The sequence below is a fragment of the Neopsephotus bourkii genome, unplaced genomic scaffold (genome assembly GCF_033783945.1).
Source record: "Neopsephotus bourkii isolate Nb327-2 ecotype Australia unplaced genomic scaffold, CSIRO-AGI_Nbou_v1 NB_1248, whole genome shotgun sequence".
Classification (NCBI taxonomy): domain Eukaryota; kingdom Metazoa; phylum Chordata; class Aves; order Psittaciformes; family Psittacidae; genus Neopsephotus; species Neopsephotus bourkii.
In genome coordinates this window covers 4,392,698-4,415,568 of record NW_026901733.1, presented here as the reverse complement: position 1 = coordinate 4,415,568, position 22,871 = coordinate 4,392,698, and the positions used below count along the sequence as shown (strand labels likewise).

General features: G+C 43.7%; 1 protein-coding gene across 8 annotated transcripts in view; it reads right to left on the bottom strand.

The window, feature by feature from the left end:
* Nucleotides 1-5,931: 5,931 nt before the first annotated feature.
* Nucleotides 5,932-22,871, bottom strand: part of CARMIL1 (capping protein regulator and myosin 1 linker 1) — a 189,472-nt gene continuing 172,532 nt past the window's right edge. For 5 of the 8 annotated variants that reach the window (XM_061364712.1, XM_061364713.1, XM_061364714.1 and 2 more), the window contains 6 exons: nt 21,530-21,962; nt 17,744-17,822; nt 14,855-15,088; nt 12,423-12,557; nt 10,214-10,360; nt 5,932-6,965 (listed from right to left, as the gene is read on the bottom strand). In XM_061364712.1, the coding sequence (XP_061220696.1) occupies nt 6,841-6,965; nt 10,214-10,360; nt 12,423-12,557; nt 14,855-15,088; nt 17,744-17,822; nt 21,530-21,962 (1,153 nt within the window). In that variant the 3' untranslated portion in view covers nt 5,932-6,840. The remainder of the gene's footprint in view (nt 6,966-10,213; nt 10,361-12,422; nt 12,558-14,854; nt 15,089-17,743; nt 17,823-21,529; nt 21,963-22,871) is intronic. The other 3 variants (XM_061364719.1, XM_061364716.1, XM_061364717.1) reach the window with 1 other exon arrangement.

Sequence of the window (22,871 nt, the reverse complement as noted above, 5' to 3'; positions counted from 1 at the left end):
CAATTTTATGCAAATACGGATTTCTTTAGAGGGGCTTTCAGAGCAGAAAGGCCTTTAAAAGCTATTTGTTTGCCCTGAGCAGGCTCCTATTTGATCTGAGGGAGAAAAAACCCAAACCCAAACCCCAAACCCAAAGAATCAAAAGTTGTGTTTACTCAGGAAACACCTGAGCAAATTACATTCTTTCAGGGACACCACAACACAACAGCTGGACATGTCCAGCTTTTCCAGCATGCGAAGGTAAAGGAGATGCCATGGAGCTGATGCCTTTAAGCAACAGGGCAGGAGCGGCTTGGTACAGGGTTTCCCTGGGACTCCCTAGCTGGCAGCCCAGGACAGGAAGAGATAGGAACATCCTGATCAGGGTTTTTGGGCAAAGAGCTGCACATCAGTTTATGGCAAGGTTTGTAGTCTGGCCTTGGAAAGCATCACCATGGCTGATACCAATGAGGGTCCTTGGTAGTATGATTGTGATAGCTGGTTTCTCACTAAGAATAAGGAATAAATAAGAATTGAGGGTAGGCAGCAAGAGAATGCTTTTGATTAAGGACTTCTGTGCCTCCGGCTTTGCACTGTGCAATAACGCTCGAGGTAAAGGATCTCAATTCCGTGTTTTGAAAAGCTGAAAATGAAAAAAGCCAATGGAATTGTTTTGCTTCAGAGCATTTCGGATGCTTAAAGATGCTTCTTTTGAAAACCACGCCACTGTCCCAGTGTATTTTTCTTAAGTTCAGAAATGGCTTTAATGCAATAATACTTGACAGGATGATTTTCTCCATGGAGGCTTTGGGGTGGCAGATCATTAGTTCAGCTGTTTCTGTTATTGGTTTACTTCCAGCTTATGGCAATTGGACATCAAGGAATAAAAAAATTCCCCTTTTTGAAAAAATATGAATCTGGGTGTGCAAAATAGCTTTGAAAATGTATAAAAGTAGCAATTTTTCTAAAAAACCTGTTTTCCCTGTGATCTTCAAGGCTCCTGAAAAACACAACCAAACATTTGGGATTTGGATAAGACTCACTAGGAAGCAGAAATAAACAGCTTATTCCCAGTAACTCTTTCACCCCTTTCAGCTCAAGTGGTCTCATGTTTGGTGGGCATCAACCTTCACTCTGCTGCTCAGGGAGCCCTCAACCTTGCTTCTGTGCCTTCCTAGGCTCCCTGAGAGGAGCTTCTCTTCCACAGCACCCTTCACCCTTCCCAAAACCCTGCCCCACACCTGCAAAGAGGAGGAAATACCCCAGATACACCCTGACTTTGGAGGCATTTGGCTCTTAATGGATGTTCTTCAGTAGGTGCCTCAATGCTGGAAGCATTTCCAAGGCCATTATGCAGCCCTGCTGTGGTGGGTTGCCCTCCAGCTGGAGGACACCAGCAGTGCTGTATCATTTAGCTGATGCTAAATGAATAAAAGAAAGGGCAGTTTTTCCAAAGTAAGGATCAAAATAAGGAGCGTGCGGCCAAGCCCCGGGGTGGGCCAGCTCTGGAGAAAGGCATAATCAAGCGACTGTAAATGGAAAAACATGCATAGAAGTGCACATTGCTGATGTGGAAACAATAAAAAGATCAGCTGACAAATGCTTCTTCTTTGGGTTGGACTCAAACACACATTTGGGTTTCCATGACCAGAACAGGGAACCAAAACAATCATCTGGATTTGTGGCACAGCTTTGCCCCTTACCTTGTCAGAAGGTAATTCCCAATAGATGCAAACATGGACTTATAAATGGAAATCATTTTCCTCATCAAGTGGCTTTTGCTATTGCACTTACTGGAGATGCTGAGGAAGCCTCCGCTGGCCCCCATCAGTGTTTCCTCCTGCACTAGATGTGTGCTTTGCAGGTAGTTTGGGTCCTGCACGGGTCCTGCAGGAAACCCAAGCCTGGATCCCCGGTGTCACCCATGCTCCCCAGCGCCTGATCTGCACTGGGGCGGTGGGAGTGCCAGATGAGCTGCTGCGTGCAGCTGGGGCTGCAGAGGGAGGGGACAATGTGCTGCCAACCGGCAAGGGGCCTGTGAGCACCCCAGTGAGGGAGGACGCTGGAGGAGCAGATGAAAGACAAACAGAAGGGGAAACAAAGGGGAAATAACAGAGCCAGTGAGTTCCCCTGTCATCTGCCTGCAAACCGAGTCAGAGAGAAAGCTGGCTGGGCAGAAAAGAAATAGACATCTCCACTCCACCCTCTAATAGGTACAAGCTGCTTATTAGTGCAGACCCTATCCCCACCTTCCAAGGCAGATGCTCTCCTCCTTTCCTCTGCTCACTTCCCCCTTCTGCCCAGCAAATCCCACATCCCTGTGCTGGGCTGGATGCTGGCTCCATGCTCTCTGGCTCAGATGGTAGAGAGTGTGTGTGTGGGAGGGGTGCATGGAGATGCACAGGCAGTTCAGGTCGTGGTACTGATGGATGCGATGTGATACAAGAAGAACCATTACACAGATGTTCCCATCTGCAGATTCCCACCAAGGCCTTCATCCTTTCCCATGCAGCCCTACAAACTGAGAGGGGTCAGTCCTCTGTCCTCTTTCTTTGGACCAACAATGAGGATCCCTTGAGTATTACAGTGAAGCGGCAGACACCTTCCCACTAAGACACTGCTGGAGAGGGACTCAGGCTATCAGATGGAGCACAAGAAGAGATTTCCCCAAAAGAAAACCCAACATTTCCCCTCAACCAGGGGCTGCAGCCTCAGTTACAGTTCATGACTTTCAGTATTTCAGTCGTTGACTAGAATTAACGTTGTCTGAATAAAGTGGGGGCTGTAAAGCCCCCATGCTGCTCTCCTCTACCTACCTGCATCTGTGATGCTGAGCAGAGATCACAGAATTAACTTTACTCCTCTGTTCAGTGAAACCAAATTGGATTTGAAGCCCCTCTCCTGCCTTCTGTGTCCAGCACCAATGTAATTAAAATCTCACTCTCTCACGCAGCTTTTCTTCTCCTCAATTCAGCTGACTGAAAAAGCAGAAGGAAACAGGCTCTGAAGGGCCATGGCTGGAGTCAGCTGGCAGAGCTCATCATGAATTGCCAGAGCAGTATCAGCATAGTGCTCCAGCATCAGCACTGTGCTCCAGCACAGGAGCATTGGAGCAAGGACTAGGCCACGAGGCTGAGAACACCCATGACATCCCTGCTTTCCATACAGCCTTCTCAAACGGACTCAGGCAATGGGGTTTTGGCATCTCCTGTATTTGAAGGAAAGAGAAGGTCATCACCATGTGTTTATGTAGCAGTTTTCATCCTCCCCATTTACAGACTCCTAGGATGGGGAAAGACTGTTCTGCTTTCAGGCCTGGTCAGCAAGATTCCAGCATTAAATGATAATCTCTGGTACTCATATGTGCTATGTTTGTTAGAGATGCTCTGGACCACAGCTCCAGGAGAAACAAAGGACAGTGTCACTACCTGAAACCTCCAGCCAGCTTCAGCACAAGCAGAGGATAATCTCCAGAGGTGGGATTTAGGCACAGCCCACCCAGCATTATCACCCCTGGGCACGGGTAAAGCAGCACAGTGCTCTCATGACCACAGGAAAGCAACATTTGGAACATGAGCAGAGCTTTCTTTCCTAGATAATGTATCTCAGTAGCTTTTTTCCTGTGCAACAGGAAAGAGAAATCATCTCCACATTAATCCATTAATAAGCAGCAGCAGCAGCGAGAGCTCATGCCCATAGCAGCTCTCAGCTAAGCACAGTGGATTGTGCAGTTCTGACTAATGGGCCACATTAATTCCCAAATCATCTCAGCCCGGCTGCATGGCTCTGGTGGAAGGGAAGGATTTAAGACAATTGCTGTCCCCATCCTCCAGAAGCAGCTATTTACTGTCGTTACGGCACGCCAGGGAATACTTTAAAATGCTCAAAATCCATGAGCGCACTTCCTTTAGTAGGGTGTGGTGGTTGAATGCATGGAGGGATGAAGAGGACCTTGCTGTCACCTCTAAACACAGTGAATGCAACACGCAGCATCTGTCTTGCCTGAGACCAAACCATTGTGTCAGACATAACCCAGATGGACCTTGTAAGCCCTTTCTGAGCAGCCAGTCCACACAGCACAGTGTTGGGGGCATGCCCCCAGCTGCAAGAGGAAGGCTGGCATCATGCTTTGCAGCATACCTCCTCTTCTGTGCCAACCTCTGCTCCCATGGCCACCAGCATAGCTTGAGGTACTCAAAGCAGTGTCAGTGTGGGGCTGAGAGCAAGGCAGAGTGTTGGTAGTACTCAGAGATGTTATGGATGCCATGGGAGAACAAGCAGCAGCACTTCTCTTCGGCAGTACAACCAGCTGATTTCTCTGCTCAGCTTCCCAGGAACTCCAGGGATCTCTACCACTGGCATCCCACCAAAGGATGTAAGTTGTGTCCCTTGCCCTCCCAGTGCAGCACATGGCCTGGGAAAGGCAGGGAGCACAGGGTGCAGCAATTGCTATTCCCCTGAAACACTCTGGCACTTACCTGAGGCTTCTATGGGCTCAAGATACTTACATGAAAGAGACTATTTCTTAACTGTGTAAGAGGTACAATGCTGGTGCTTTGGATGCAACCTCAACTCTTTGCAATGGGGCCAACAGTGCTGGGCTCAGCAGGCAGAAAGACAGTAAAGAAATGAAAACTATTGCTCCTCCCCACACCCAAAACCACACAGGCACACAAAACCCAACCCCAGGTCTCCAAGAGCTCACACCAGCACTCCCCTAAAGTCGTTTCTCCACCACGGAGCCTGCCCACAACACACTGATGGCTGTAATAAAGATTGGAAAGGCTTTCCATAACTAATGTGGAAAAACACTGGTGTCTAATGAAATCTTTACACGCCAGCAGGTAACTATTACAGCACTGGAGCTTTTTGTCTTCTGACCAGCACAAACATTTTCTGTACAGCGTTTCAGACGTCCCTGTCCGGTTTGCTGATGCCAGGCACACACACTTTTGCTGTGATTTCTCACAGTGGGAGCAGTACAGTGTCTCAGGTGACTGGTAAGAAGGACAGCAAGCACAAGTAAGAGAAATGCTCAGCAGTTGGAAGTTAAGAGTCTGTTGCTCTTTTTCTTACTTAATACCACAAACCTTGCTGTTAATTTCCTTAAGTTCACAAAGCCAACTGATCAGGCAACTGTGTTTGCATACTTACATTTCTCAGACAGTTGTCTTTTCCATAGCCAGTGGTAATAAAACTGCAGTTTATTTATGACTGGATTGTTTTTCCTTTTTAATAAAGGAGTTTAAAGCTTTCCTTTGCCATTTGTGTTCTCACTGATGCCCCATAAATCAGGAATGTATGTGAAAAATCAAGAACTTTCTCTCAATGATTTTAGATGAGTGCAGAATTCCATGACAGTGCAATCCCCCTGGGTATGAACTCCCATCCTTCAGGACCTTTTTCCCACAGCCTTGTAGCCTACTTTCGAGATGTTAACCTCTACGAAGTGCCTCTAAGATGTTCTGGTATAAAAGGATACTGTTTTGACTTAGCAGCCCCTTATACTGCAGTAGGAGGAGTTGTAATAACAGGTATGTGCACAGGGATCAGACAGAATGTCATTTGACAGGTAACTGAGCATTTCCATCCAGGCAAGAAGCCACAGCTGGGGCAGGGAAATCGCTCTTGGGAGACAGTTACCAAAATGATTTGTTCTGTCCTCCTATGCACTGAAATAGAGAATGAGGATGGCAGGTATTTCTGGCTCACGTGAAGGCTGCTTTGCTGAAGATGCCAAGGGAGGAGATTAGCAAAGAGATCTCCTTTCACCAGTTTCACAGAGGTGATGTGGCCTGTCTCCCCTTCAGAAGGAACAGGCATCTTACTAGAAGCAGAAAAAGATTATATGGGTTTTGTTTTAACTATGCTTTGTCTACCTGACATAACAGCACCATTCAGCGAGCAGAGACTAGCAGACCACAAATAGTGCTGTAAAAACACAGACGAGCATTTCCGTTGTAAAATCATTTTTTATTGTTACAAATATACATATGAATAAAATCCCTTCAACCTGTAATGTAAGTGAAATCTGCACCCCCTGCCTCAAAAGCTGAAATGTTTTTACAGATGTCAAACTATTTTTCTTGTAGAATTACACATTGAAAGGAAGCTAATATGCAGACAGAACTGAGGAAGGCCTCTAGAAAACACCAATATTAATAAAATTTCAATTGCCCTCATTCCAACCAACTATATACATTAATATACGAATGTGGAAGCATACCATGATTATACATCATCCGAATCCTTCTCTGTTGTGCTTTTTGAACGGTACACAAATGTAAGCGTTGGAGCTTTATGTACAGTACGAGAACAGGAAGAAAGAAGCTCCCTATGGGAGAATGTAAAAACCATACCCAAGCATTTAATATATATAATCTATACAAATTATTTTATTAGTGTGCTCTTTTAATATAATTACAATGTGCAATTGCATACCGCAAGAATATATTTATAGGTAAGTCACGTGCAGATTTGACACATTTACATTCAGCAGTACAACACATTACCTGCTGTACAGTGTATTAGTGTAAGACAACGTCCAGTTAATTTGCTTCGCTTTCTAAATGCCCTAATGCAGGGCACTCTTGGTAGCTGCTTCAGAGAAATTCAAGTAGAATACATGAAAGAGTCACTGGCTTTAGCAAAGGCATGGAAAGGAATGTCTGCGTCTTACAGAACGGAAATTAAGGACCAAATCAATGCCAAGCGAGTGCACTGTAAATCATGATTGGAAGATCAGGTTTTCTGCATGGAAATGTACCTGTGGTGAAAGAGCAGCTGGATAGAAGGGCTGTTGATTGCTGTACCCTGATTGTTATAAAAAGCTCTTGCACTACGAAGCACTTGTACTGATTGCTAAACAAAAATAAAATCTTTATCTGCTTCTTCTCCAGAGTCACTGGATTTGCTTCCCTGATGGCCATCTTTACTTAAGGATCTCTGGAACTCAGGAGGCTGCTGCCCAGGGCTTCTTTTCGCAGCTGTATAAAGCAGAAATAGGTCTTACTAATAGTGGCACAAGAGAGAAGACAGCAAATAATAAATAGTCATTCATGTACACAGGACCTGCTTCTGCTCCCACTCAATTCATTTGCACTAGTGGGACTAGCATAGGTCTATTAATCTTCAACCCAGAAAAAGGTAAGAGAGAAGAGAGAGTGAGCAAACTTTATTCCAGTGTTGGCTGGCAAGCAGGGAAACTTGAAATATGAAACTCAGTACTTCACAGTGACATGGATAAACATAACAGTTAGAAACAGCCGGAGACATTCCTCTCATCACACCTGAGGCTGGATCTCAGGCAATGTACTCCTGACTGCTAAGGTGGACATCCTCACTGGCCACCTCTCAGATGTGCAGCCCATTCCCAGGCAAGCCTGTTTTCCTAGCAGGACACACCTACATATTCTGAGTCCCTTTTGACTCAGCAGTCTCCATCGGGACAGACATTCACCTTGGCATCCACATTACTTGAAGTGCTGCTCCCTGCCTACTCTGTTCTGATGGGGAAAGGAAAACACCCATGGCTCTGAGCTCAATCTGCACCTCTTCCAGCTGAGACCACGGGCTCTGCACCTTGCTGTGCTTGGCAGTGGGGTAAGCAGGACATACCCACTTCCCATGATCTAAATGCAAACAACACCCGTTTTGTTCGCCCAGCACTCTATCATCTCTGTGAGGCCAGGGTTTTCCCCAAACCTATAGGCTTTGAAATAAATTACAAAGAAGGTTGTGAAACCTTAAGATTTCTAATTGAATCAGTGATCCACAATTGCTGTGGTAACAAGAGAGTTATTATGTCCATTAATGAGGGTGATCGTACACAACAATTGATAGCTTTAGAAATCTCATTCTTTCTATTAAAATGAACCTTTAAACACACTTAAATGTCTTAAATGTGACTTCGTTGCAAGTTGTCTCTCTTCATACCCAGAAAAATAAATGTTAAAATTACAAGACCACCTTTGCTCCACCATTTCCGATAAGGATGTCTGGCTTTGGTTCACACTGATCCTTGTGCCTGTTCCCATTTGTGCACACCTCGCTTAACAAGGCACCACCAGCAGTCACAGTGGCCAAGAAGCACCACCTCTCCTTCCCGTGTACTGCTTACCTATAGCTTCACCACTGCAAGGGACAGCCTTCCTGTCACCACCATGCAGCTCCAGCCACAGCAGGGACAGGGAAGCAGCAGGCTGTCACTGATGCATCTCCATGACCCATTCCAAATTGTGCCAGGCTGTGTACCCTAACACAGACTCTACTGCCAGGAATACAGAAGATGCAAAGAGGAATCCCAAGGGAGCCAGTGCTGCTGGGGCAGCCTCAGCAGGGATGCTCCCTGTATCTACAGGGGGCCAGTACAAGTGCCCAGGCAGCGCTGCTGCATGCCAACATGCTGTGAAACCAGAGACAAAAAACTTTGGACCATTTTTGCTTGGCACAGACATTGTCCAGTCCTGGATCTCTGCTGTGATGAAAGCAGAACAGACACATCCAGCACATGTCTTGTGGAGACCCACCTCCGCATACATGGCACAATTGCTACCCAAATAGCTCTCCTGAGCCAAAAATACCTGTTTCCTTGTTTGCACTACCCAAAATATGGGAGGAAATGAGAGCCAACAGCTACGCAGTTGCTGCACTCTTACCCTGGCTTTGCAAGTTGGGACAGAGAGGAAAGGATTTTTAAGAATAATATTTAAAGCTTTTTGATAGAATTGGAGAGGACTAAGATACCTAAAAATTCCTTAAAAAAACCCACCATTTAGGCATTTTCACCTTCCCAAACACCACTGCTTTTCAAACACATAGGTGCCTGGAAATTTTTGAGTCATTTTTGATAGTTGTACCTCCTAATAATTACACGGCCTTTGTTTGGCCTCCATTCACTCTTCAAACAAAACCCAGAACACATCCTGCAGCAGCCATTTTAGTTTAGGACCTAATAAATTAAGACAGGTAGTTTGCCCCTGAATTACCTGAAAAATGTGTCATCAAGCATCGAAGTTCACATACTGCAAAGCAGGCTTCTGCCACAAGAGCTTACCCTTGCCCCGATGAAACCATACACAGGTGACCTGCATAGATCTGTGGCAGCATCTCAGCTTTTGATACTTACTTTATCAGAGAGAGATCTTAGAACAAACTATAATATAATAATTTGATTATGACAGGAAGGAGGAGAGAGTCCAAGTCTGGGTGGGCTAAGCTTGATTCTACAGTATGAAAAGGAAACAAGTTCATACATTTTGGGCTGAGGCTGTTATAAAAGGGATACACGATGTCTTACAAATAGAAAAACTGAAGGATAAATGCAATTGCATAAGATGTTCAAATCCCTCATTAAAACACTTCATAAAAAAGTAATTTTGAATCATTATTTAGACAAACCAGCCAAGAACTAAAAAAAAAACCCATGTAAACACACACCATTTGAGAACAGGAGCTTCTATGTTTTAAAAACACACAGATCAACCATTTTTATAGCCTACTAAATGAATTCACTGTAAGTCAAAGCTGCTCTTCAGGAAGTAATGGCTTAAGCTTACAGCACAGGGCTGGGTTTGGGTTCTTTTGGTGTTTTTTGTTTGTTTATGAAGCTGAAAATCAAAGTACTATGTCAAAATAACCTGATTTTGCCCAGTTCTCAAATGGTTTTGTAAGCGATGTACTGAAACTGCCACCAACAATATTCAGGCTGAAACGTATTTTGAAATACTTCAGTGCACACATCTTAAAAATGGAAAGTAGGGAAGCACACAAAGCAGTGGACAGTCTACCTGCAGCATACCTACACATCAGCATCACTACAATGGGAAAACACGGTTTGTAATAAACCCTCTTCTGTAGAAGGGCTGCAGGTTCTATATGGTACTGGCCATTGATGTTGTCATGAAAGAAAAACAATAGAATCACAGAATGGTTTGGGCTGGAAGGTATCTTAATGACCATCTAGTTCCAACTCCTCTGCCACAGACAGAGACACTTTCCACTAGATCAGGTTGCTCAAAGCTCTGTCCAATCTGGACATTCACATGCATTTCTTCTCTGGAAATTCTCTCATGCCAGGTAGCCCCCACGGGAACAGAAAGATGATTAGCACCCCATGAGATTTCTGTCTTTCTCATAAGCCAGTGACAAACCCACACCCTTCTGTGGCTTCTTTGCTATTACAATTGTTAGTGCCAGTTACCAAGCACTGTCTTGATGAAAAATGAAAACTAACCATAAGTTGGCTGTGCCTTCCTCTGCCCAAGCACATTAGCCTCCTCTTCTGCACTGGTAAAACACTGCCCCGAAGTGGTTTTCACGCTGCCAGGCGGCTTGGCACAGTCAGGAACTGTATCTCTTTTTTGACAATCTCCTGTTTGCTCTAGCAGGGAAAAGGATTCATATCCCTAAGCTGTTCCATAGGCCCACATACGGAAAGTAATATAAATAATTTCATTTATCCATCCCATTTAATCAGTTGTTCAGGGTAGTAATCAATATGCGAGATGCTTGCTTAAATGTAGTCCAGATATTTATATGTTAGTGACTGCAGCCTAATCTTACAGGTATGCTGTGTAAAGAGGTGTATTCCAAGACTATCCCAAAATGATTTTATAATCAAGTATCATCTAATTTCCAGCTCTCTTTTGCACGAGATACAATTTTGCTTACTTATTAGGCAGATTTGCAGTGATTTACCAGTCGCAGAAATAAACTGAGCATGCTAGCCTGAAAGATGGCAGAAAGCAAGGACAGAGGAATGACTGAGCGAGGAAGTACAACAGCAATAAAGAAAAAGGAAAACCTAAAAAAGAATTAAAAACCTGAAAGAATTTACTCTTTCCAGACCTATAGCTGTGTAGCACCTAGTTTGCTTTCGCAGTCTGAGGAAAAGCTGATGAGAAAACAAGGACTCTAGCAAATGCACTTATCAGACAGCAGCTTAGAGAGTTTGCTGTGACAAGAGCCTTTGACTACAACAGCTCTCAACATGACAGCACTAGTGGAGTAAGTCTGATGCCTAAGCCGTAGCCCAGTTCACCTGTCTCAACACAGGCTCTGATGTGACTAAATGCAGGAGGATAAACAGGTTCTATTCTGCCTTGCAGCCCTCATCATGCCAGAGGCACTGGAAGGCACTTCAGACACCCTGCTGTCCTTTTCCAGACCTTGAGCCACAGACCACAGCAGCTTCTGGCGTCATGGACCATCAGAACCCTCAGCCCTTTCCAGACACACCAGAGGTCCTTCAGTGTGTTGTGTGTGTCCTGCTAATTTAGGTAATTCAGTGTGACTGTGGTGGTTCTGCTGGCTACCATTAGGGCACGAGAGCAGCCCAACAGCATCACTTAGGTGGCTCAAGTGAGAGTCAAAACCTGGAAATACCCCACATGTGCTGACATGCAGATCACAGCCACACAGCAGCAATTTTTAAAGCAGAGCAACACCCAGACTGTGAGGTAAGCTGTTTCATAGAGGCCATAGTAGTTTTAGGACAGAAAGGGAGAAGCTTCTCAAAACAGACCTCTGGACCATCCTGCTTTGGAGATGGCTTTGCCCTCCTCTTGTCTAGAGAGTAATTGTGGGCTGTGTGGGCAGCACAAGTGCTTGGTTTCCACAACCTAGTGTTAGGTATCTGCCTTGACTTACCTGCCCCAATGCCATACCATAAAGAACTGCTTGGCAGAGTGTAAAAGGGCACCCCTTTATCTCACATCTTAAATGATGGGAATTGCTTTGTATTCATGAGGAGAGTCCCAGGAAGGAAGAGGTGTTACCCCCAAATTTCAAATGCCATCTTTTGTGCCAGCTAGCACCACACTGAGCAACATTTCTGCAGACTTCTCTACACATCCTGTGGTATCAGAGAAAGCCTTAGCAATTCTAAGAGGCCACTGTGGGCAAGGAAATGCACCAGCAAAAGCAGCAGTGCAGTGCACACGTGAAAATCATCAAAGACAAGACAGCAGTCTACTGTTGTGTGTAAAAGGTACCAAGCCCTGCCCTGGCACATAGAATATCATGGTCTGAGGAGGTTAATTCAGTCACATGCAACGAACCTGCAGAAAGGAAGAGTAAAAACAAAGCAAGAGGCTGGCTGCAAGGAACAATGTTGTGGCTGCTCCCCTGGAAATGTCCTGAACCACAGAGCTGCATTCCACATTACTGTGTGTGACCAACACCAATCAGCATCTCAATTCAGATCAAACTAAACCATAATATACACAAGAGTCCATTAATTGCTCAGCTACATTATTAATAACAAAGGATTCATCTTTCATTTGGTCTGATCAAAGGGTGGAGGTGAGGAACAGATAATTAGACACACTTTCCTTTCTCTTTCTTCCTCCAAATTAATAACCCTCTTCCAATCCAAGTGAAAACAAATCAAGGAACACACCGAGTTCTAATAGCTGGAGCAACAGTTATAGCAACACACCTACCTTCTTGAGAAAACGATCTGACAGAGGGGCTGCTCTGACCATCCTTTTCTTTATCAGAAGGAACTTTCTTCAGCACTGGTGGAATCAGGGCAACTTTTGGGGAACTGGGGCCAGAGGGAGACTCTGGAGCATCCTCTGTGGAGTACCGTGAACAAAAGGGTGAGAAGTTACATTTGTGCTGTAGCTCACAGAAATGGTGCTGTTATGATGGGCCAAACCACAACACAACACAAAAACAAGAAACAGCTAAAATCTGTGTCAGAAAAAGGAGGATTCTACATTAGGAAGAATCTAGGAGGAATTTACAGTATGTCAAGAGAGCACATGATGGCCTTCGGTCCAGGATCTTAATAGCCAAAACCAAGATCTCAATTTCAGCATTTTTAATGTGCACTGCTGTTGCAGCACAAATAGAAATCCAATGGGACCAACTGAATTTCCTGCAAGAGGTAAGTATACAATTTATAAGGGACAGCTGAAAATTATTTTGGAGGAGGGAGGAAATAGTGACATATGTACACAACAGAGGGACTAAGAAGATACATTAGTGCTGACAGAAGGAAAAAGGAACTCAGAGTATCACCTATATTGCATGTTTGTACAATGAATCAATTCAGTTGCATACTGGAAAAGAATAGGAATTAATCTCTCTGTGGAGGAGCCACCACAGAGGAGACAATCTTTTTACTTTCAGCATAGGAAAGTGATGAACTTCCAAATGCAACTCGAGCAGAACAGATACACCAATTCTTGGACCTGCTCCATGCTTTTGATGTGTGTGTGTGAGGCCAGTTGCTTTGAGAAACTCGGTATCAACATATGGATGAGCTCAGTGCTTGGCAAACACAGCCATGTATTTCTGAACTAAAGCTGTAATGTACTTTATTGAGGAACCACTTTCAGTCTCTGATAATTTGTGGACCTCTGTGTTCCTCAGCCCTCAGATGACTTAACAAGAATTTACTACCACAGTTTGGCCACACCACTGGGAACAACAGCAGAAGCAAGAGCGCAAATAGAATTATTGCTTGGCTTCTTCATCACATCACCTGGGCATGCTTAACCAGCAGGTTGTTACAGGTACAGGAATAGAAGTTAGACTGCAACAGAGATGGTGCTGCTTCTTCTGCCACCTGAGGAGCTGGCCTATTACAAGCAAACACTAATTACTCTGTGTTAAACCCACAGTATGCTCTCTCTGCAGGAAACAGGAGCTGGCAGAAACAGATAGCTTAGGTCTTTCTGATATCTGAGATTTTGAGATAACACACTGCCTATTTTACAGATTAAGCATCACAATATAAGCTCTGCTTTCCTATTGTATTAATCTTTGTAAGTATCTCACCCAACACCTCTCACTTTCATGGCCATTTCTAAAATGATCAGTAAAGCAAATATAAAGCCATGTAAAACCCAAAGGTGGTTCTGTGTTAGAGCAACTTTCTACCCACTGAAATGCAGAGACTAAGTAATGCTCAGATTACACATGAAGGGCAGGGAGGAGGCTGTAATATCCCTCTGCCCCCTCCATCCTCACCAGAAATGACATCTTTCAAAGGTCAACAGCGAGTATAGGAAAAGTCTAGAAGTCTACAAGCTCTTACAGACAGCTATGGTCAAATTTTTCAGTCATTAGCAATTAATAAGCTGTATTTGCCATAGCTAATGTGAGAGTCAGTAACTACCACTTAATTCCCCACAAATGCAGCGGCTGTACTTTGGGACGAGGGGGTTGTGACACTGGCCTATTAAAGCAGAAGACAGACAAATGTATGGGAGATGTGCTGAGGTATTTCTCACTATTGGAAACCTGGAGATAATAACCAGGCAGGAAGTTAGGGCAGAACAGAAGTTAACAGTCATTCAACTGGCAGTCTTGCAGGGCTATAAAAGCACAATTATTTCCAGTCAAAAGGAATAAGGAAAGAAACAAAGGCAAAAGAAGTTAAAAGAGTGAGAGACAGTTGTTTTGTTCAAGTTATTAAGAACAACAGGCATTTACTTGAGGACCCAGGAGAAGCCTGCCAGAAACCCCCAAGGGCTTCAGTACTTAGAGCAAAGTGTTCAGGAAAAACATAGTTACTTTTGTCAGTGCTACTACATCAGAGCTTTGACACGGAAGTAGCTTTCTTTGATCACCTCTTCCATAAAAGCAGGCTAACTCAAAACAGCTCTGCCCCTGCTCCTATTGCTTCTCCTATGGCTTTACTATTACAGATCACAGATTGAACCATTTTAGTAAGTTTATCTGAATTAGGGCAAAGGGAGGTGGGAAAGAAGGATGCAAGTCAAGAGCAAGTGACAGAAGAACCTGCCCCTCTACATTTAACTTCTGTGAAGCATGTGGCCATTGGTGTCTCCTCCACAGCCCCCACACACACCCCTCAGAAGTACCCAGCTGGGAACAGCAAATGCCCAGAAGAGCTCCTCACCAGTGCGAGAGGCAGAGCGTGGTTTCTGTGGCACCGTGGGTCGTGCTGCCAGGCTGGGCTTTGTTGCCTGCAGTGGGGGTTTTGGGCTGGTTGGGGTATTGGACGAACTTCTTGCCTTTGCACCAGCTTCTGCCTTTGGTTCAGCTTTTGAATTTTTTTCGGATGATGCTGAGATGGAGTCACCTTTATTTGAGGCAAACCGGCTCTCCGGAAGGGTCTGCTGGAGTTTAGGCACTAAAACAGACAGACAGACACATAAAATAAAATCTGCAACATGGAAGGCTCCGTACAGAGATATGCTTGTATGGAAAATACCATCATTAACTCAGAAATCACTGCTGCACTGCTGGGTGAGTAAGAGGACCCCTAACAATTCATTGAAAACCGCTGCAAAAAAAGCTTCTAAAACTGCTAGTTCTCACATGTGCTAAGCTTCATAATGATGGCATCTCCCCCTTTTTAATGTTCTTGGGGCGATGGCTGGCTGGACCTTATTCTTCCTTCACCTTTCTGGGAGCAGATGGTACAGCCTACCTGCTGAGAAAGCATGATCAGTGGAAAAAGCAGTCTTCGGCTGTTTTGTGCCTCTACAGAAAAAAGGCTGTGTGTCCAAGATCAACAGAGAAATCCTGGCCCAGAAAATAAATCCCAAATGTGTGATCAGCAGGATACATCTTTTTATTTGTTGCTTTTAGCAAGCTCTGGAGGGGGTTTTGAAACTTAGCTGAGATCAAAGTATTCACTGTATAACACTCTGATTTATCTAGTAACGCTGGATATGGATTATGGTTTCCACACATTAGCAAATTTATCAACTTATTATTTACCCCAACCAAAGGCCAAGGTATTTACAGATAAAGCTACACTGACTTGCAGGCAATAAATCAGTCCTATCTAGCTGTGCAACTTGGTAGAAAGCCTGCTGGACTCCAGGTTGCAAACAAGCAAAATGCCCGCCCTACTTTCCTATGCTGCAGCTCTCGAAGGGTTGAAGGCTTATATGTAGAGGGTATAACGATTATCTTGGCACTTGTATGTTAGCTTGGGACTTTCAACAATTGTCACATCGTTATCCTCAGAAGAGAATTACAGACTGAAAGGCAGACTGGTAGCCTTGGTACTTGGCAAAGATGCTGACTTGACCTACCTACCTGCTATTGCCATTCAGAAATCCTACTTGTGACAAAAGTGCTGAGCACAGACATTTTCAGGGCAGTGGGAGGGAAGGGAATGTTGATACAGCTTGTTGCAAGCCAATCTCCAATACCTTCTTCCAGCTTATGTAGCTGTTTTTCAGTCCAGCTGGAGTTAAACTCTGGCAAACTATAGAGTTGGATGGCACATACATATTTTTGTGGGTCTTCATATATGCAACAGACTTTCATGCCACAAGCAAAACAGCAGGACACCTTCTCCACTTGTGTGTGTGTGTGTGTGTGTGTGTGTGTGCATACAAAAAAGCAGGCAACATCCAGACATAAAGCAAGGAATAAAACCCCCCATATTCTCCTTCTGCATCACCAGCTTCAGTTTTCCTGCAGCAACATCCTGTCTCTCTTGCCTTCCTAACTTCAGGCCTGCTAATATCATTAGAACACAGTAAGTTAAAATACATTAACCCAAACCAAAGACGAACTGTAATCACAACAGCGAAGAGCAGCCCCGGGGAGCTCTTAAGCAAGAGTTTACTTTTTTAAGGTATAAAAGAACTGACAGCTGGAGGCCAAATGGAAGGGACATGCAAAGTGCAGTGAGGTGGGGGTGAAATGTGTCGTATACAGAGACAAGGAGCAGAGAAAAATTGGGGTCAGACATTCCCACCTACTTTAATGCCCCAAGCACAGATTATTCTGGCTCCTCTGGCTTCAGTTTGATAGTATTAGAGAGCACACACAGTATAAAAGTTCCTCCTCAAAAGATAACCAGGCTTTAAAAGTGCTGATGTACAGAGTTTAGCATGCTCTGAATATGCCCCATTTGGATTTTGATTCCAGCCTGGCTTCTTCAGCCTTGCTTCTGTATGTTTTGGCAGCCCTATGTGCCGTGCTTGCAGGATACCTACCACTAGGAAATCAGGCCTGGATTTCCTAGTTCAGCCTCCTCCTTTCAGCCCAGTGATTGTTGTATACACAAACCACCAGATCTGAATCCCTTCTGAACGCTTCACTGGCCAGCCAGTTCCAGAAGCATGCAAAGACACCAGAATTTCCTCTTGTCCTGATATGGCTGCATTGTAGGCACTGCCATGTCAGGGTCCAGGACTACATGCAGAGGGAACTCGTGCTTTAAGCACCGCAAAGCTAGACTCCACTTTGTACATAAGTCATTTTGTGCATGTGTGCAATGTCCAGGGGCTTCCACAGCTTTGCAGACAACCATGGCTTTGGTCAAGCCAGGTAAATCTTTGGAAGAGCCAGCTGCCATTGCCTATGAGATGTCTAGTCTAGCAGCTGAAAGCTGGTATGTGCAACTACAATAAATCTTGCCAATTGGTCATATTTAGGTCATCAGATATATTGAGTTTCTCTTCTTCCTGCACAGACATTTTTGCTGACTCCTGGTTTCATCTTCAGCTTTGCTGATCCCATTACAATTCGGCATCCTTCTGAAGGTACCTCAGGCATATGCACCAAGTACTTTCCCTCCTGTGCAATGTGGAACATGAGTAAAAGCTAAGCTGTCAACTCTGCCCCAGAGCTGCCTTCACAAGAAGTGTTGCCCAACACAGTACAAAAAAGTGAGCTTGTTTCTAATCCTTTTCACATAGCATAAGCTTGTATTTCACTTAAGCAATTGTAAGCACACAATCTGGAGAGGGATGTGAGATTTTTGAGGCTTGGCATTTTGCGTTTTCAAAGAGAAGCTTATACCAGGACATTCAAACTGTACCTGTACCGCTTCCATCCAGCCGTTCTGAGCTCATCATGGTGTCAAAAGATTCTCTGGGAGTTGTGTCATTCCCAAGTTTCTGAAAGAGTGAGAAAATAATCTCATATTAATAACGTATCTGTAATTAATACAACTCAGTGGTTCTGTTAGGGGAAAAAAAGCTCTAATTTGGAAGCCATAAGGCAGAGAAAGCAGTAATAGTAATAAATGGCAGATTCTCCTTGTTTCTATTGAAGGTCTTGGAGACCTAAGCAGGAAGAAAACTGCTACTACAGCAGTAGCAGTACTCACATATTTTACACAACAGACCTTACTGAAAGGTGTTTAAAGCTACCCATCACAAGCACTACTGGATGCTCAGCACCTCTACAGAAAGGGGTCTTCTTGTTCATGTGATGGTATACTGGCTAAGTCTTATATTCTCAAAAATAGCTTTCCTAACATCCTGGCCTCAAAACAAAAGGTGCAAAGACTAGCTCTAGCCTAAGTGTGCTTGAAACCTGCGAGCTCACTAGAAGAAGCTTAGATAGGCAGCTGATGGGCTTGTAAAAGAACCAGCCTTCTTTTAGTGTCTTACCTGCATGAACATTATGCTTTGTACCACTGAGTGAAAACTCAGGTTTTGTTAAAATGTCTTGGCTGTCATTGATATTTTGGCTAAATTCTCACCTTTCCACCTCCACCTAAAGCAAAATGTTTCTTATAAGATGGTCTTGTCTATGTATTTTTGAAGTGAATAGGACTCTCTGCTTACTGGTTTTTCTTCCATACCTTGATAAAAAAGCTTTTGGGAACTGAATTTGCGACAATTTCTTCATGCCTGTCACCAATATACTTATTTTTCTATGTAAATATTGAAGATACACAAATAACACTTAGCTAGAGTAAATGACTTAAGACAGTTATATGACAATATGAAAACTAATTTCACTATAACTCCTGCCTCCATCCCTAGTTATGGGACTACTGGGGAAATCAGACCATGTACAGAGACAAGTACAACAGCCAGTGCTGGCATCTGTTAGTGGAGTACTTAAAAATGCAACAATTGGGATGTTACCATGTTTGGCTACCTGCAATACACACATTACAAACTGCTTATAGTCCCAAGAGAACACTTAACACTAGCTACAAAACTTCAGTCTGAGAAGCTGCCAGTCATGTCAGATAAATGCAGGTGAATTTATTATGTAGATAAATAATGAGCAGGCCCTACTTTTAACAGGAATTCTTGCAAGGTTGGGAAATCCTGCAGAGCTGGGTACCACTGAGAGTGAATAAAGAGGTTACGAACGATGGCCTGCTCCTAGGTCTTGCTTGAGGTACTTAAAAATTCAGTCTGCAAACACTAGATGGAGCTAAAAGATAGTTTTATGCTTGCCCAAAGACTCTACCCTTAATGCCAATTCACACATTGTATTCTAAGCAAAAGAAAACAAAAAAAGCATCTACCATCTTTCCATCTACTGTGCACCTGCTTGTATCTGTAACAAGACTGCGGTAGGGTACGAATGAAATAGTAAATTCCTTCTGGCTTTGTTTGCACGTAAAATAGCTCAGAATATCAGCAGCCATCTGTACCTTAAAGGAAAATACCATTTTCCATCACACTGGAATTCTGATAAATTTGAAGATGGTAGGGAAGTTGATGCCGTACCCATCCTAAACAATGTAAGAGCAGTGGGATGCTGTCTTCTGTAGCTCAACCATCCAGATACTGTATGATTTTCACCTTTGTGAATATCATGAATGTAAGTATAAACCTAAATTATTCAATACTGTGATCCAGGATGAAGTATGTGAAAAATTCTTTTGAACAGCAGTTCAATTTTGTGTGGTCTTGGCAACATTAAGAATGGATAACTCGGTACCTTGCTGTGTACAGATTCCTATTTCAATTCTGTTTTCTTGTCACTCTTTAAATAGTAGTACAAAACCCCCTCTATTTTTATATTCCATAAATATGATAAAAACAAAAATCTAACAAAAAAATCAATAATAGTTTCTGGAAAATTAAACCTGAAAGAAAAAGAGGGGCAACCTTTCCAACCAGTAAAAAAGCAAAGGGTGGAAAAAACTGGGAAGAGGCAACTTTTCTTTTTGATAGATGAAACTCAAATTTTCAATCAACGCTACAAAGCTGCTCATCAATCACAGAGCACTTTTACTCTCCCCACTTAAGAAAAAAAATTACATATGCTAATGTTATACCTTAGTCACATTATTCCAGATCTGACTAACTCTGGATGAGAAGTGTTAAGAACTTGAAGAGCACTAAGCATACACTGTTTGCAGTCGTAAAAATGTACATAATCTGGAGTAGCATGGTAAATTTAAAGTTACAGGCAGAGCATAACACTCTTACTTAAAATCATACAGCATTTTCCTTAAAAACCTGGTGTTTTAGAAACCAGTGGGATTATTCACGAGCAATATTCAGCACCAATGAGAATGGTAGAAATTGGTCATTTCTTCAAAAACAATAAATCAGTTTTATGCTGAGGATCCCTTCAATGAACCATAGACAACTGTTAATTTGAATCTGCTTATTACAAGACTCCAGTGTTTGCAGGAACGGTTCAAACATCATGGCAAGTACTTTAAACTACAAAGAAAGACAGAATGAACTTTGAGTGTCTGTTCTGCAACGTATTAAGAAAAGGAAAACACAGCAAAGCTTGCAGATGAGCTCTGTCATAAGGTAACAGCTTCGAAATGACAGGATAAATGGTGGGGAATGGAGAGCATCCAAGTTCCCTGCATGCTGAAAAGAGAGGACTGAAAAAAGGTTGATCTTTTGGTAATTTAAGAGTATGCCAACTGCAGCTGGGATGATAATGGGGAAGTTCAATGGCAAATGGACATGAGGCAAAATAGTTTGGCCTAAAATGTTTCAGAGTAACACTAGGATATTCCACTCCACACGTTTGTAAAGTGAAGCATGGTTCCTGCCCAGCATCAGCACTTCACAGAGGAGAAAATTAGAGGGGAGTGAAGGGAATCCAGACAGATAATTGGGAATAGACTTTTTTTTTTTTTTAGAAAGCTTATTTTCTCTGAGTGTTAGCATTTGAAATATAGAAATTGAAGGCATAACAATAATCAGATGTGGGGCAAAAAGGATGTAAAAATGAAGTGCATAAAGGAAAGTATCATCTGAATAGTTGTAAACAGCGTCACGAAGCCAGATTTACTTCTCTGCATGGAATATGTAATTTAAAATACAGTACATCTCTCCATCTTTCTACATCACCTTCTAAAAGAGAAGAGTACATACAGCTACCACTGTAGTTCATTCTGCTGAACACCTGAGACACTGGTGTGCAGGGGGCACACAGTAAGACATCTCTCCTAGTTTTACCTTTTCCAAAGCATGTTTCCATTACACATGAATAAACCATACATCACATAGAGAGGAGACTTCCAGCCTGTGCTTACTAGTTGGCCAAAAATTTCTCTGTAACACATGTAAACAATTATGTGCCCTCTTCTGTGCTTGTGACGGCCTGACATAAAGCGCAAGAGCTGGTGTCACCTTCTCCACAAGAGGAAAGTACAGGGTTAAGAGTGTATTTTCTGCTGTACCTCTACATTTGCAGCCTAGCCCTTAGCCAGGGTATTCATGTTTAAGCAGAGAGCAAACCTCTTGCAGAATCCCTGGTGGAAAGCAGGACTGATGTGCCAAACCCCAGGCACCAGCTGTTGTAGACCCAGTCCACCTCCCGTGAAGACACTTTGCTCTTACCCATTTTTATAACAACTCAAGAGAAATCAAATTGCCTTCACCTTCTGAGCAGATGCTGCTCTCTTCTCTTGCTTGGCTTTCATTTCTGCGAGAAGTCCACTGCCCATCACCTGCACGCCATACCTCCGGCCTCCTTGTGGGCTTCCTTTGCTGTCACCCCTCTCAGCTTTTGCTGCATCATCCGTCTGTGCCTCCTCCAGCGAGTCTGGTGTCTTTAACTCCTCAGATCGCTCTGTACCACCATTCTGCTCTGCAGGCTTTACCTCCTTCTTGTTTGTGTCCACAGCTGGACTTTTTGCAGCAACCTTGGGTGAGGAGGGCTCCTCTGCCACCATCACAGTCTGGGGACGGTCAGATTTGGAGCCTCTTGATTTGATTAAGTTAAGGAAGCCACTCTTCCTTGAGTCCCTTTTCTTCTTCTCATCGCCCCCTTCACTGGGTTCACTGCTCTCTGAACTTTTAGTTGATGGTCTCCTATTAAGATACAGACATTTTAAACAATTAAACAATCTACTCCCTTCCTCCCTCTCTTTTAAACAGTACCAAATTACTTTTATGCTGGGCAAACCAATCTTCTGTGTGATTCATACGTTGCTCTCAGCCCAGCCATTAGCTGGTGTGTCTAAACTAAAAACTGGACGATTAACATTGATCATACCATCTTGAGGATTATTGTCCTGGCCTTGTGCATGGTACATTGAAGAGAGGCAACTATGTCATCTGTGCTGGGAACTTCGCTGTTTCCAACGTCAGTCAGCTCTACCCAACCTGCCTATGCACATTTGTACTGGGTTCACATGACAGTGTTTTGGTAGTGTGTGTGGGAGGGGATCTAGAGGAGTAACTTCTGTGAGAAGAAGCTGTTAGAAGCTTCCCTGTGTCTGATAGAGCCAATGCCAGCATGTATGTTACAAGCAGAATATTGAGGGGAAAGCTGGGTGCATAACGTGTCTGCATAAGAATACCCTAACTGGAGCGAGAACCAGCAGTGCAGCAAACCAGAGCAGCAAACGGGCATGTCCAGGGATGGGCGCACAAGGACAGTGAAGGTTCATAGCAATACTGAAAACGAGTGGCTGGCAGGCACCCAGGGGAAGCACAGGAGGATGCAGTAGTCTGTGAGCACCCTGAACCCAACCTGGCTAATCCATTTTTCAAAGCTGCCATCATTTAACCACCACACATAGTGTATCACACATGGCTTCACATGTCACTACTGATAACTTATGCTGACTTTAAAACATTTGCTTTTCTTGCCACAGCTAGTTACCCACTAACTCCTACCATTCCTTAATGGATGTCACATACAGCACAGAAGGGGTCATTCCAAGTTGTCTGGAAATCAGCCTCGAAAGTGTTTGTGTGTGTTTGTCTCTGTATGTA